The 15,973-nt window shown below is 38.7% G+C and overlaps 1 protein-coding gene across 1 annotated transcript; it reads left to right on the top strand.

The window, feature by feature from the left end:
* The first annotated feature begins 2,994 nt into the window (after positions 1–2,994).
* On the top strand, positions 2,995–15,338 carry LOC115917937 (bcl-2 homologous antagonist/killer-like). Its single transcript, XM_030987976.1, has 5 exons — positions 2,995–3,100; positions 7,396–8,247; positions 12,975–13,118; positions 13,679–13,856; positions 15,137–15,338. The coding sequence occupies exons 2-5, from the start codon at positions 8,051–8,053 to the stop codon at positions 15,245–15,247; spliced, it is 630 nt and encodes a 209-aa protein (XP_030843836.1). The 5' UTR covers positions 2,995–3,100; positions 7,396–8,050; the 3' UTR covers positions 15,248–15,338.
* The last annotated feature ends 635 nt before the right edge of the window (positions 15,339–15,973 follow it).

The raw sequence follows: 15,973 nt of genomic DNA, 5'->3' as shown, positions 1-15,973 counted from the left end.
AGGGCTGTATTAAAAAAAAAAATTGTCCAGATTTTAACAGGTAGTTGTTTATTTAATTTCAGAACAAATATATCAAATAACGAAGAAAATTGAGGCAGTTCGATAACAAAGGAAGGAGGACTACAAGAAATTTGAAATTAATAATTGTTACTTGGCAACTTGAGCCGGGGATGGACCAACAAATGTTTGTCTGCTAAAATTGTTTATAAAATTAATCGTTAGTATTCATGTTACATCGCGCAAATGTGTAACACTAGGGGGCGTTTCACGTAACTTGTCATCAGGACACTAAATGACAGTTTTTGTTATAAGCTACTGAAATCCTTGCTTCTGATTGGTTATCAGCAGATTTGTCACTGATTTGTGTCGTTTGTCATTGAAAAAAGGCTTTGTGAAACGAGTCCAGGGGCGGCGGAGCGTCTTTCAATTTTTTTTTTTTGGGGGGGGGGGGGGGGGGGGGGCACCGCCAAAAAGGCACTTATTGGATCATTTTTTTAAAAGATTTGTGAGGTCGCAGTTCGAAAAATTATATCTTATAAAAAGGCGAAAATACAATCCTGATGGGCACAATCAAATCATGACAGAATGAAAAGACCTCTAATTAAAACAAATTTATATCAACTTTAATTGCGAGCGAGCGTATAGCAGAGCATGCTTTGGGTGAAATTAAAGACAAAGTTGCTTGTAGTCGATTTAAATTAGGAGTAAATTTTGTTGTGAAAAGAAAAGGGGGCAATTATCCAAGGGGAAAAGGACACTAATTAGGGAAAAAAGGACATGGTTTCAAAATAAAAAGGGGAATTATCTAAGGAGAAAAAGTACTTCTCGCACTTGATAAGAGCAGGGAGATCCCTAATAAGAGGCACTCACCAGAATTGCAAAAGGACACTTATGAAAATGGAAATGGGGGCATTTATTAAAAAAGGAAAAGTAGCAATTATAATAAGGAAAATGGCACTTTAGTTATTAAAAAGGATGAGGGGGAATGTGTCAAAATAAAAAGAATACTTAGGGCCTATCACTTATCAGTTTTAAACAGGGGCCCTTATTTCAAAGTTATACAGGGGCTGCCGGGGCTCGGGGTTCATGCATTTATTTTCAAATGTTCCTCGCATATTTCAGTTCAGGTGGTGGGGGCTCCAATTTTTTTAAAAGGGGGTTTGATTCTCTTCTCCCAAAATGATAATAATTATAAAATCCTCTACAACCACTTTTTTGTTCATTATAAATACAAAGAGGTCGATCAAAAATCATCACAGATAGAGAATGGAGGGAATACTCCCGCGTTTAAAAGAGAGAATGTATGGACCTACACAGGCGCGCCGGAAGCAGTTTGGGATTAGGGGGGGGGGGGGGACATTCCAGGGTGCTCACCTTCCAGGGGCAGTGACGTAATGAGCAACAACTTTTGGAAGGGGGGCGCAGAAAAAAAAATATGCATCACCACCACTCTTACAGGTTACATGCAGGCCCCGCGGAACGTTTTTCAAAGTGGAGTTAACGATCAGGTAGAGCGTAAATTGGCGTGGGGCAGGCGCGTACGCAGGGGGGGGGGGGGGTGATGGGGTTGGGGTTAAACCCCCCCCTTGATTTTTTTTTATGTGTATGTTTTGTGTATGTTTTTTGTGAATCCCCCCTTCCTTTCTTCTTACCCCCCCCCCCCCCCCCTCCCCGCTTATTCAGCGGCTGGCTGAGTCGTTGCGATTTTTTTTTGGACTCCAAAAAAAAAATCTGTAACCCCCCCCCCCCTCCCCCCCCCCCCCCTCCCCCCCCCCCCCCCCCCCCCCCCCCCCCCCCCCCCCCCCCCCCCCCCCCCCCCCCCCCACTGAGCGACTTTTCGGCTGGCCGAGTCGTTGCGATTTTTTTTTGGACTACCCCCCCCCCCCCAAAAAAGTATCCGCTTACCCCCATCTTTACTCCTTTACTGCTTTTTTTTTTCTGCCCCCCCCACCCCCAACTTCCGGCGCCTATGGACCTACACGAAGACCTTCATTTGGAGGCCTAATAAATGAAATCTGTTTAAAATATTTTATATCTCCCAGATTATATTATACAAGATGAAAAAATTCTTTGTTTGTGACACCACAATTCTTGTAGTTGCGTATTTAGACGGCCTTGGGTTCAGGAGAGGCAAAAAATCTCAGCTTATAATAAACAGTTTTATTCATGAAGAATCACGGATCTGTCAGGAGGAGGCAACCTTGCCCCCCCCCCCCCCCTTGGCTCCACCCCAACCCCATCACCGAACGTGCCTACATCAAATACGCAGTGAAATAAACAATTTTGGTGAAATTGCCTCGGCACTCAATGTCCAGTCGAGCGTCCCTTTGTCCATAAACGGGATTATCTCAACTAATCAAAACATTTTTGTATTTTTGTTGTATATCTCTTTATTTGCTTTTTAGGAATGTCTTACGGTTGCCCCCCCCCCACCCCAATTCCCTCAGAATCAAAGCATAAACTGACCGCGCCCATATTTTCCCTACTGCCACCCATTCCCTCACAGCATTTAGCAAACTTGACCACGCCCATGTTTTCCCTGCTGCCCCCTCCTCGAATTTCCAAATGAAGTTATCCCTATGATTGAACACGTGCGTGTGTGCATTGATCGCGCATGTACCCTTTACATTACATTTGGTCCCATTTGCCATTTTGTTTAGAGGCATGAAAGTCAATAACCTTCCAATACAATGTAACTTAAATTTAAAAGTGCCCCGCCCCTTCATGCTTCTTGCAAATTGTTTGTACCGACACGACACCCTAGTAACAAAAAACAAAAAAAATCATCTCTAGACTCTACTTCATATTTTCGTATTTTAATTCGTTAAAACTTTGTAATTTCTTTACTTCTACAGAATTATGACAAAAGCCTTCATCATCCTCATTATCTTTTGTTTTGTAGTTATCAATTTCTTCTTTCGGATCGATATCGAGCGAGCTTCATGTATTTTCATGACGTGATGACGTCATTTCACCGCACGCCATATTTGCAAGCATTACAAATTGGAAGCCGAATGAGTGATGCGACAAGACAACAAGAATCATTTTTGCGTTTATTGATACCTAGTGTATTCAGACCGTGTTGTTGATTAAAAATTAGGTAAGTTGGTATATAAATGCTGATATAAATGTATTTCTGCTTTTGTAGATATCCTATAAAATGTGTAATTGTGTGCCGCTTTTTGCCGAGTGAGTGGAACAGTGTTTGATTGTATGGGCCCACATACTGAAATATTTGTATTGATAATGAAAGCGGGTGACATTAGCCATGTTAGCGAACATGTAAAAACAAAATAAAGATGGAAGAGAGATTGTAGAATTACTGATGCTTTCCTCTTTAGCAGAATATTGTACACAACAATTTTTCTATTCAGTTGTGGGTTGTGAGATCATGAATTCATGATGAAAGGCCTGCAACAAATTTCTCTCCAAAATTAAAGTCAATTTGATTGAATTTGAAACTGAAAAAAAGAAATGTCAAATGAAAGTGAAAGAAGTGTGAAATGATTTCTTTTATTTTTAATTCATCTTATTTAAATTGACATGATCAGTAGCGGCACTTGTCTGAGAATAAGGATCCTCCGCATAAACAAGGATCGTCTTCGTAAATGCGGCCTGCGGACAGATGCGTCCGCCAAAAAATAGGGATCGTCCGCATTTTCGCTGGTGATTCTGATTTTCAGTAGGGTCGCTAGTCCCAGAATGAGGATCATGCGATGGCTAATTTTGCATTGCGAATAATTTGGAGTAAGACTAACTTGGACCAGAGACACCTCGGCCCTGCTGCAAAAATGGTCAGTTTTTGCAGGTTTAAGAGTTAGGGTTAGGGTAAAATGACAAAAAAATGACTGTTTTTTAAGCGGGCTGAATTGTCCTCGGTCCGAGTTAGCCCAGATCCCTTATTTTTATATCAAAATTACATTTCACCTCACTATCAATATATACATGTACATGTACAAAGGCTGTGCATAACCGTGTAATGAGGTACTCGAGTACACTCCCAGGCTCACAGGCGAATACTTGAATATTCGGACGCAATGTTTTTTTTTGTTGAATTTTTCGTTTTTTTTTGTTGTTTTTGCCACCATCATACTACGTGAGAAGTATTCCAAGTCCGTCTCAGAAAATTCAAACGATTTTACTTTGAGTTTAGCTGAAGGCGCCGACTTAATAATAATAATAATAGTGAACAATGCTGTTTTTAAAACCAAAGATGACAGAATAATCCATTTTCCTCTGAGTCCAAACAGAAATCCTGACATTTGGTCCCAGTTTCTTTTACCCGCTGTACCATGCCGGCGCTGCCTCCCGGGAACGGGTAAGCGTCGGCCTGGACAGTGCCAGGTGCTGGCCAAAAAAAAAAAATGGCGGCCGAATATTCGAGTACGAGAAATCGTACTTGAGTAGTTGTTAACAGTGCAAGTACAGTACTCAAGTATTCGACTACTCGTAGTAGCCTTAACATGTACATGTACATGTATGAATGAGCGCTTACACTCACCCCCCCCCTCCCCCTCTTAATCTTGGCCTATTACCACCAATCAGATGTGCAGTCAAAAAGAGAAATGATATACATGTACATGTACACGTTATTATCGCTCCAACTTCAACATAGGAAAATGCTCAGTGCCCCGCACCCTGGTAGAGTAAGACCTTATGATCATTTGGTTAAAACCAACACGTTGCCAAGTTAAGATTTCATTTTAGTTTTCCTTTTAAAATTCCTGTTTTCAAACAAAATATTATCATGAAATAAAAATGGATGCAGTGTGTGCAGAATTTTTTGCCCTTTCTACTCGTGCATTTGGCATGCATTTTAGGGCTTTGATTGAAAAGTTATTGAGCCGAACCACAAAATGTAGAATGATTGTCACGAGAGGGTAAGTAAAGAGAAAAACTATTTTAATAGTCTTGGCTTTAAATCTCATATCAAACTAACATGTACATGTGTATGTACATGTACATACATGTAGAAGTGGTACACTACATGTAGATCAAGTCACACTCGCAAACTCATCTATAATCTGGTTCAGTGCTGTATTAAGAGAGTTTATTTGTAATTAATTTTGAATACATGAAATTTTCTCTGCATGACAAAGACAAAGATGATCTAATCACACAAAAACTTGCCAAAGTCCATTGTGATGACATTCATAACACATGTACATGTTGGGAAGCACTGTACTATATTTAGAAGCATGGATGGTGCAATCCCCAACACTGAAGTATTACACACAGACAGTGCTTAGTCTACATAATACATCTCTGTTCCCTATTTAGCACTGGTCATTCTTGCACAACTTATTCATAATTATACCTATTTGCCCCTTTATACGATCTATATACTTCTGCACTTGTAAGCCCTATTGCTAGCTGTAAATCAGAAAACAAAAGGCCTTTTTGATTTCAATTAATGTTACTTTTTTCTTTAATTTACATGTACCGGTAATTGATGTAAATGTACATACATGTATGTGTGTTTAGTACTGTACAACACTTAATATGGTAATTTGTATGTAAGATTATGTGATTTATGTCCAAATGGATGAAGTGAAACGGGAAAAGAATTGTGATGGTCGCAGGGTACATGTACATGTAGATAAATTCAAATGTTCAATTTTTGATCTGTGTTAAAAATGAAAAAATTGTTGCTTTAGTTTTAGTGATCAGACAGACTACAAATGCATGTCTATTTTGTTGTGCATCTACAAGCAAGTCCTTGAAAACTGACTCTACTACCGGTATCAGTCTTGAAAATATGATGAAACCAATAATTTTTCAATGTAGAAGTCCATAGTGGAGGCGTAATGGCTTCGTGGTAGAGCAGGAGGTCCTGGGTTCAAAACCAATTTGAGACACTAGTGCCCTTTGGTAAGGCATTGATCCTCATTACCAAGTCCCTCAGAGAGAACTGGAAGTCCTTGGTCCACTGGTTGCTTACCTTCCATCATGTACATGTATGCTTTCTTAGCAGTCATGTAAAACAAATTAAAAAAAACAAATGAAAAAACAAATGTATTTTGAAAGGGTCTGCGAATGGAAACTACATGTATACTATCACTTTCTTGTAAACAAGTCTACCAGCTGACTGGGCTGTGGTAGTCTTTTGTCCACAGAACAATGGATGACTAATAACAAGTAGGAGCTTGTTGATAATGTTCCAGGACATAGCTTTGTTATGATAACTTGGGATAAGAACAAAGGAGGTGTCTGGACTAGGAAGTCTAGCATGTTTTGGAGGGAAGTTTTTTGGTCAGTATTGCATACTCTGTCATGGCCAAGGTTGTCTTGCACTGTTTTACCAAGAAATAGGAAAGATTGCATTCTTCCTGTTACAAATTCTCTGAAAGACATAATTGGTGAAGCCCATTCAAATATCTGTATTCTGTGAGTAGAATTCCTATTGTGTAGTATATATGTATACATAAATGTTTTTCCTGCATTTTTCATGTGCAGTAGATGTGTGCCGAAAATACTTGGAAGAAAGATAAGCATACCTGTACACCTGTAACCTGTATAGTTTCAGGCTCTCAGTGGTTTCCAGCAGTCCAAATCATAGGCAAAAATTCAACTCAACAGTACCTTCGGCAAATAGATTTTTTTTATTTTATAGAAAGTATATTTGATGTTGATTACCAGCACAGTTAACTCTGCCGACATGTACCGTAAGTCAAATCTCTTATGACTGCAAAAATAGTCGAATTATTGCAAACTACAACTATAGGAAGTGTTACATGTTTTGTATAGCTTGATTATTGAACTTGAAGCTTGAACATACGGTACCCACTGCATACATACATACAGGTTGGCTTCAAATCCTTGCAATCCGTTGCCCCACGCCTACGGAGCAAACATTTCTGAGAAATAATATTTTACTTGACTTCTTCATAAAATATACAAGGTCATACCTCGTCCTCTACTATTCTCATTTTTTCCTGGGGGGTGTTTCACGAAGATCCTAAGTTGAACTTATCTCTAAGTTGGACCTAAAAATTATGGAAAGCCATTAGCATCCTTGGAAACATTTTGTAAAAGTTATTTTAAAAGACATAAAATGTTGATTCAAATCATTCATATTTACTATTATCATGGGAGATTCTATGTTCTTGATGTGGAATTAATAAAAAGTCTAAAATACTTGAATTTCTGTTTTTGAATATATTTCATTTTAAGACTCCAATGGCTGTCCATAATTTTTAAGTCCAACTTAGAGTTAAGTTCTACTTAGGATCTTTGTGAAACACCCCCCCTGGACTATTAAAGAGACAGTGTCTTTTATCCTCTGTAAAATGTAGATATGAAGCCTATTATTAGTAATTCTATTATTACTTACGGTATTATAATTTTTTGGGGGGAATAATTTTTTCCTTTTTTTCTTCTCTCTCTTGACTACAGGTACCAGTGAGGGACGTAATTGAGAAAGAAGCTCACAAAGAGAGAGACTGCTGTAGACTTTGAACCCTGAGGATCGTTACAAAGGGGGTTTTCCCTTTTGTCAATTCATACGTGTGTCCATGACATTCCAAGAACTTGGTTCTTTGAGCTTTGTGTGTACCCAATTGGGAATTCCACCAATTGGGAATACCACCTATATACCACGTGTGAAGATATCTACATTTACATGTAGTTGAGTATGTGGAACACTGCATACCACATTGTACTGTTAGCAAGTGAAAGAGAGAATTACATTTTATATTACTTCTTTGGGCGAGAAACACTTAAAATTGGACAAGATTCTGTATTCGTCGGAGATGATACCAGGAAATGTATTCTGTAAAGATTATTAAAAGGAGAAATATTTCTTTTGAAAAGGCTTTATTAGCCTACTGAGAATAGCAGTACAGTATCCTGTAATTATTTCTGGGGCCCCATGCACTGGGAATCGTGTATGTGCATACAGGAAAAACTTACCTGATAGTACAATTGTGGTACTTTCACATAGAAATCTGAGTTTGAAGAGGAAGATAGACACGAAGAAAGGCAGGCCTTTGCTGGCACACTTTGAACAAAATCAACTTGTTTTTGTTGTGGACGATAATTAAAAATAACCATGGCAACGGGTACCTCTACGATTACCCAGACGGTGCAGGAGGACACGGAGGAGAACGTGATTGAACAGACGGAGATGATCGTCAGAAACTTCTTCCACCAGAGGCTGGCGATGGACATGCAGGATCAGACGAATGATATTAATATATCAACGCCTAGGATACCAGAGTTACAGAATTTCACTGCAGACCCTTTAAGGTAGTTCCCAGTTTATTTAGAATAGTTGTCCACTTCAAGACTTCGGTGGTAAGCGCTTGATAAGCACCGTTTGTAATTTTTTTTTTACTATTATTATTATACAGTCAAACCTGCTTTAGTGACCACCTGTCTACAACAATTTAGGCCACATCTGTTGTTTCTCTTGAAAATGGTTTCTCATTGAATCATGTACCAAAGGAACCTGTATACAAAGACCACCTGTTTTGAAAGGCCATTTTTTGTGTTTCCCTTGGGTGGTCGCGATAGACAGGTTTGACTGCAATTTATTTATTATTATTATTCATTATTATTAATCAAATGATATTGGTGTTGATTTTAAACATTAACAATGTGTACACGTACATGTAGTTTTTGATGACATTTTGGTATGCACCCCCCCCCCCAAAAAAAAAAGGAAAAGAGAAAGGAAAGAAAGACCACAAAAATCTTGCATGCTAACAAATATTCAAAACCAAACATTTTATTCTTGTTCACATACAGTACATCTTTTGGGAAAGAAGAGATTCATTTTTAAGTTTTCAATGTTGAAAATTATGGATTGAAATGAAATTCCAAGTAATTTCCATGGTTGAATAACTTCCTTGAAAAATGATTGAACCATAAATAAGTGACGAATGTGAGCATTTCTTTGCACATTAGTTCCTGACTTTATACACAGTCCTATAGCAGGTCTTTAGGAGACTGTTTCTTTTTCATTTTCTTACCGATTGTTTTGTATGGTGAAGAAAAAAATCAGTATTTGCAGTTTCCACTGGTTTCATGCAGGTTCGCACGTAGAAAATATACTACCGGTATATTATACAAACTAGCAGGACCCGCGGAAATCCGCGGGATTCTAGAGGGGGGCGGGGGGTGTAAATAGATATATAGAGACTGTCTAAATTAAAACCACCGAGAACTTTATTTGCCATTCAGGCCATTAAAAAAATATACATGTTTAGCGTCCCCGCCCGCTTCCTTTTTGGGGGCCACCTCCTATATTTTTTTTTTTTTTTAAACAGCTTCCCCGCCCGCTTCCTTTTTGGGGGCCGCCTCCTATTTTTTTTTTTTTTTTTTTTTTTTTTTTTTAAAGAAAAAAAACATGAAAAGCACTGCTAAAATGTATTTCTGATCTTAAAAAAGAAAAGAAAAAAATTGTCGGCTGCCATCTTGAAAAAAAGCCTGAATGTCAGGGAAAATGTACGGAGCAGCCATTTTGAAAGAAAAAAAAAAAAAAAAAGGGCCTCCTCCTTCCCATTTTTCAGAAAAAACAGGACGCTAAACATGTTTTTTTTTAAATTTGGCCTTATATAAAAATTAAAAAAAAAACGATCCAACTGTACCGGTAGTTATTCTTTAAGCCACTGGAACTGCGTAGAGTTCCGTAGTGTGGCGTACCGACTACGCAGAAATTAGGCTGCGTATTAATGGGAAAATAGTCCCTGCGTAGGTTATGCGTAGGCTGGAGTACAGGTTTGCTTATATGGTTGCTTACTGTGTGGAAAGCTTTTACTGCTTTGACGATCTGGCGTAGGGTAGCATAGTGTTGCGTAAAAAGGCGTACTTTCTGCGTCAAGTTTCTACGCTGAAAGTACGCGAAAAAAATTAAACATGATGACTTGTTTTCGTTCATCTTGCGTACCCCTTTCTGTCCCTCAGCATATAGTAACGTAGGCCAGCGTAGTTGGTAGCAACACTACGCAACTCTACGTATTGACCCCACGCCAATTAGTGACCCACAAGTGTCACAAATAAAGTATTAAAAATATGCTCATCTGACCCTAATTAAACGCCTAAAACCCCCGAGCTTTCGGGGGTTTATGGCCCCTTGAAACCCATGGACCCCACGCCTATATTGTATATACACTCAACTCGCTGCGATCTGATCTCTCCCCCCCCCCCCCAACTTTGAAGAACGTAACCCCCGAGCTTTTGGGGGTTTATGGCCCCTTGAAACAAATATACACTCAACTCAGGGTTTCAGGTTTCCTTCTTCATAATTGCCTATTTAAAAAAAAAACATTTTTCTAGTTCAATAACTAAGTTTTCATGCATTGATTTGATGCAAGAACTGTAACATAATAGACCCTAGATTGTGATTATTTCTGACCATAAATTTCGATAATTATTTTTCAAAGTAAAATTTTCACAAGAAAATCAGACAGTCGTTTAAAAACGTAGACATTAGTAATACTTTTACTAATTCTAAGCTCAGGTTTCGTAAATCTATTCACGAAACTATATTGAAATCGCGGCAATAATGATGCAAACCAACAGATAACAATTTCAAAGTGTCAAATCTCTTCGACTCGAGCTCAGCTCAGCTGTACTCACACACATAACACTCCAGCGCCACTCCATGAAGCTCGAACACCGGCGCCGCAGGCCTCGGACGCCTGCGGTGCCCGGTGCCGGTGTTGGAGATTCCTTGAGTTACTGCACTGTGATGTGTGGTGACTGAAGTTAGCTTGCGACTGAATTGTCAGTCCAATGGTTTTCTTGTCAAAACTTTCCTTTAGAAAATGATAATCAAAATTGAGTATACATGGCCGTAATAATCACAAAATAAGCTTTGATATCATACCTCCATTCACGAAAACTATATAAAAATCGCGGCAATCATGATGGAAATAGGTCTCTAAGTTTGGACGTCGACGGGAAGCCCCGTGTATCTCTTGTGCAGCTACTACATGTATGCAAGGCACATCCTAGCTACAACAAAGCACATCCTATAGAAAGATGCTTTACTCTCGGTAATCCCGCCCTTTGCATAGAGCATTTAATACGCAACTTAATGTGAGTGGATAGTCATCGGTCGTGTGTCTACGGATGTCATGTTGAATATCCATGAGGTATCTCTGTCGTCACGCATATCCTGCATTATGCATGTCGCGTCTGTTTTCGCCCTGGACGTCGACACGGAGGAGGACCTCGGGCGGAGTATAGCCAATTCGCTAGAGTAGACTCTCCCGCGGACGATGGCACCGGGCACGGGTACCCCGAGGGGAGGGTTCAGGAGGAGATAGCCGCACCAACTTGGGTCGGCGATCTCATTAAAAAACAATAGAATACAAAGGCTCGCGGAGACGTCGCGCCCCCCGCGGAGCCTTAGCGTATTATTATTATAGATATACACTGCCTTGAGAGGTTCTGGTTAAAACTATGCGCAAGAGGTGACTCCAATATTCTATTTGCTGAGGGGCGCAGCCCCAAAGCAAATGGTACTTTTGGAGTTACTGAGGCCTATAGTTTAACCAGCACCTCGAATAGAAGGCATGGTATATTTGTTTTATATCCTGCATTAAAAATTTATTTAAAGAAAAAAAAAAAAAATACATTTTCGGGAAGAAAAAAAATTTAGAACAACAAAAATGACAATTTTTATCTAAAAAGATTTAAAATATTTTTTTCTTCATTAAATTAAGATTTGAAAAAAAAAAAAAATCAATTCCAAAATAAAATTCACATTTTTTTTTCAACTCCCAAATAGTAAACCAAAATAGTACTCTCATATAGTACTTTCTAAAAATAGGTCAAATATTTCTGGTCATGTGACAAGCTCTCAACCAATCAAAAGCCAACAAATTTTTGATGCAGGATATAATAATAAATAATATGGACTCTGGAGTCTGGACTGTAGCACCCAATATGTTCAAATATATTTGTTTTCTAAGAAACAAGCATCTGTACTTCACTTTTCAATGATTCATACCACTACGCATGCATGCACAGAAACTCCTCATGTTTTACTGCATTTTCTTTTTCTTTTGAATTGATAATCCAAACAGGAACCATGAATTTCTTGTGTGTGAATTAGCTTGAATGTGAATGTTTGCACTGTACATGTATGTCGAGTGCTAAATATTTGACAAGGAAGTACAGAGTAATCCAGATATAATATAAACAATTAGTATAGCAATGTCCTGTTCAGAAGTACATTACACCTACAGTGTACACAACTACACCATTTACTGGTAGGTTTACGTGCATCATGCATGCACCAGAGATGTACATGTAGAATTGTAGATGACATTGTCTGAACAAGTTAAGAACAATTACACCCCTACATGTATCACCATGATGCATGTGTAGTGTAGAAATATTCATTGTACAGTACATGTGCATGCATCACAGCTAATCCATCATCCAAAATACAACATGTTTGTACATGTAATATTGGAATAGTCTGTACCAGTGAATGTACATATATATGTACATGTACATTGTACATGCACATTGTCACATTTAATTTTAAGAACTAATTACATCAACATTTTTTTCTATCATTTTTTTTATAGCAAATGCGTAGCAAAAAGGGAGACAAAGGCGCCGCTTTTCCGGTGACGGCGACGGATGTTAACTGTATACATGTATATGATGGTTGGACTGTATACATGTACATGTACATGTAAAGACCCCCTGGCTATAAAGACTGCATTTTGAGTCTACCTAGAGTGGTATTTTGACACAAGTTTCACTGGATTTTTGTTGGAATTCCCATTTATTTCAATATCTTTTTATCCTGTTGATATCTTGCTACTCTCCATCCAGGTGTTGAATGGGTACCCGGTAGGATGCGACCATCATTGTTGGTCAAACAGTTTTTGAGCGTCAAGTAACACCTGGCTGGAATTTGTAAAGCGCTTAATAGAGACAATGTATTAAGCACTATACATGTATAAAAACTAAATATTAATATTATTATATCTTCTTGTGTCCAATCACAGTCCGACGTCGAGAGTAGGGAGGAGACTAGCTCAGATTGGAGACCAAATAGATGCACAGTACGAGGGAGAGTTCCGTCAGATGATCCAGATGCTACACATAACCCCCTCAACCGCCTATCAAGCATTCGCCGGTGTAGCAAGAAGGTATATCAACATTCTTTCACCATTTTATTAATTTGTCCATCAGGCCTTAACAAAAAAAGATGTTGTATTGCCCTTTACATGTAGGTGCCAAAACATGGGTCGGTCGGAAATCTTTTTTTTAAACCTTTTTTTTCCCCCTCCCTCTTTGGGCTGATGTTTCTCATTTTTTGAATGCTTTAAATATATATTTTTGTATTCATTAAACATAATTTTTTTAGAATTCAAAGCCGACCGTAGATTTCAAGATTTTTGGGTCGTTCGCAAAGGGCAATACATCTTTTTTGTTTACGCCTTGTGATGTCTGCAGGCCTGAAGTTTAAATTTGAAAGTGATTCAGAAACTCATTTTTATACCATAATTTGTCTTATTTTGTTCGTGCTATTCTGAAATAAATTTAAAGCAGATATTGTTAAGTCTGAAATCTGATGTAAATGTATGACAAATCTCATTGGAATGTTGACATTAAAAACATTTCATTTTGTCATGGCAAACACTAACATGCTCTAAATACTAGTACTTTCTCCATTTCATTCCCCCCCCCCCCTCTTCGTTTGTTCTAGATTATTTATCAAGGGCATCAACTGGGGGCGTATTTCGGCGCTTCTCATGTTCGGTTACCGTATCGCTAGAGACGTGATGACGAGTGTGGGGGATTTCTTTCACAAGATTGTCGGCGATCTGGTGCGTTTCATCATCTCAGAGAGAATCGCAACATGGATAGCACAACAAGGAGGCTGGGTACGTATGCAAGTAATTCATGTTTGTGAGTGCATTAGTGAATATGCACTGCACGCAGGTTAAGTCACAGTAGGATAATGAGCAAGACTTGTCAAGTTCATTGTCCGTCTCATTGTGACTTAACCAAGTGCAGTGCATATCACTAATGCAGGAGTTAAAAACATGTATTACACTGTAGTTTTCTTATAAGATGGGTCTACAATATGAGTATAAAGTTGAGAAATTAACGATTGTTATCACCAAAATGCACTTCCCGTGCATATATGGTAAAAATTAATGCTTGCGTGATCCATTTTCGATGCTTCTCATTCGCTACATTCTTGAACTTATTTTATAGTTTAGATTTTTCTCTTTGGTTTGCCTCAGAGCTGACATTGAAGATTAAAGAGTTGCTGATATTGAACTCCTCAAATCCCTCGTTGAAAATCTGCCCAAAATTTGACAATATTGTGATAATATGTGATAATATTATTTGTAGGTTTCCATTAAAATTAAACGTATACATGTAGTGGATCAATAAGGGAACTAGGTTGACTCCTTACTAGATTGTCACTTGAAACTAGTTAAGTTTATTTATTCAAATCTTTATTTTATCAGAGAAATAAATATCCCAGCTTTAATCCGACAGAGCTTCAGGGTAGTGTCAAAGTCCAACTTGATGAGAATGTCTGAAAGAAGCGATGTCATGAAGAACATAAATTAATTGATGATTTGGTAACAATCCGCAAAAGGTTTTCCTAAAATATCTTCAGAATCTTCTATGTTCTGTGCGATCCCTCGCACTTATTGTTCCATCATTCAAATTACCTAGGCAACAATCTGGCCCCACTAGTTCTAGCATTCGTCTCCCGAAAACTACTCTGCCTAGCAACGTAACATGGTGTATTTTAAAGCCTGTCTGCACTAGTTTGGCCAGGAGGGATTAGACCACCCAGCATGGTCACTGACAGGTCGTTATTTCATCAAATCAGCTCTCAATTAACATAGAAAAAGAGGATTATGGGGGACCAACGGGCACCGCTTACACATTCTCTTCTATATAGAGAGAGCAAGTAGCTACAAGTAGTGCAGTGGGGCTTTAAGCTTAAACCTACATCATTTTCAAACTGACCTCCGACCAAAAAGAAAAATAGAAATGTAATAAAAATAAGGCCTGCTCAACAAACTTGGTAGTTTTGATGATATCGTATATCTAGAGCCAGAAAGGCGTTATTCGTATACTTCCCTTCAAAGCGATCATAATTTCTTTTCATGTTCTTCTCTCGTTGCCCTTTCTACAGATTTCAGCGCTGAACTTCAGAATAGAGAACCCCGGTGTAGGCTTCATTGCAATAGCAGGTCTGTCAGCGCTAGCCATCGTGTGTGCAGTCGTATGGTCAAGATCTAGATAGAATAGGGGTAGCAGCTTATGAGGGGGATGGGTGTAAAACCCCAGTGACACTGCCAAACCAGACGTAAACCAACCTTAAACCAACCTCTCACTAACCAATAATCAACAAAACTGTCTGCTAAGGGATGCCAGTTTTCAGGCAATAGCTTGAATCCCGGCCCTGGCGAGTTATTTCCAGACTATAGTTGAGGCTTTTTTGTGTAAAAAATAGCTCATTCTAGGTGATTTTCAGGCCCTCTGATCAATTCTAACTGGCATCCCTGTCTGCTGTTCGATATGATATTGAGCTACAGTCATTGTTTTGTAAGACTATTACAGGTGATATCGACCTTCGAGCGGTTCGAGTCATTTCAAGAATTTGTCAGCTGTAATTTTTTTAACTTGTGTACATGCTTGAAAGGGCCTACGCTGACAATTTTCTGGAGGCTTGTTGTCGATTGTCCTAGGACTATTTGTGGACAGTTTGCTTGATTGGTTCGTGGCAAATTATATTTGGTCATGTTTTCAGTCATTTTGTTGGTTGATTGGTAGTAGTGGTCAGTGTGACTGGGTGTATACAATGAGGTGCTAACCCTATTTCTGTGAAAAATTGTGTTACATGCAATAAGCCAGTTCAAAGTTGCAGTCTGAGCATGAGCAGATAAAGGTCATAGCCGACCAAATTGTGAAATACATGGAGAAAAAAATACTGGACACGTATATGTCATCATTATTCATTTATGTACAA

The sequence above is a fragment of the Strongylocentrotus purpuratus genome, unplaced genomic scaffold (genome assembly GCF_000002235.5).
Source record: "Strongylocentrotus purpuratus isolate Spur 01 unplaced genomic scaffold, Spur_5.0 spur5_scaffold_17, whole genome shotgun sequence".
NCBI lineage: Eukaryota > Metazoa > Echinodermata > Echinoidea > Camarodonta > Strongylocentrotidae > Strongylocentrotus > Strongylocentrotus purpuratus.
This window is presented reverse-complemented; position numbering and strand designations above follow the sequence as displayed.

Coding starts and splice junctions, on each gene's coding strand:
- LOC115917937 (XM_030987976.1), top strand. CDS start 8,051: ATGGCAACGGGTACCTCTACGATTACCCAGACGGTGCAGGAGGACACG. Junction 13,119..13,678: donor TTCGCCGGTGTAGCAAGAAG/GTATATCAACAT, acceptor CGTTTGTTCTAG/ATTATTTATCAAGGGCATCA. Junction 13,857..15,136: donor TAGCACAACAAGGAGGCTGG/GTACGTATGCAA, acceptor CCCTTTCTACAG/ATTTCAGCGCTGAACTTCAG.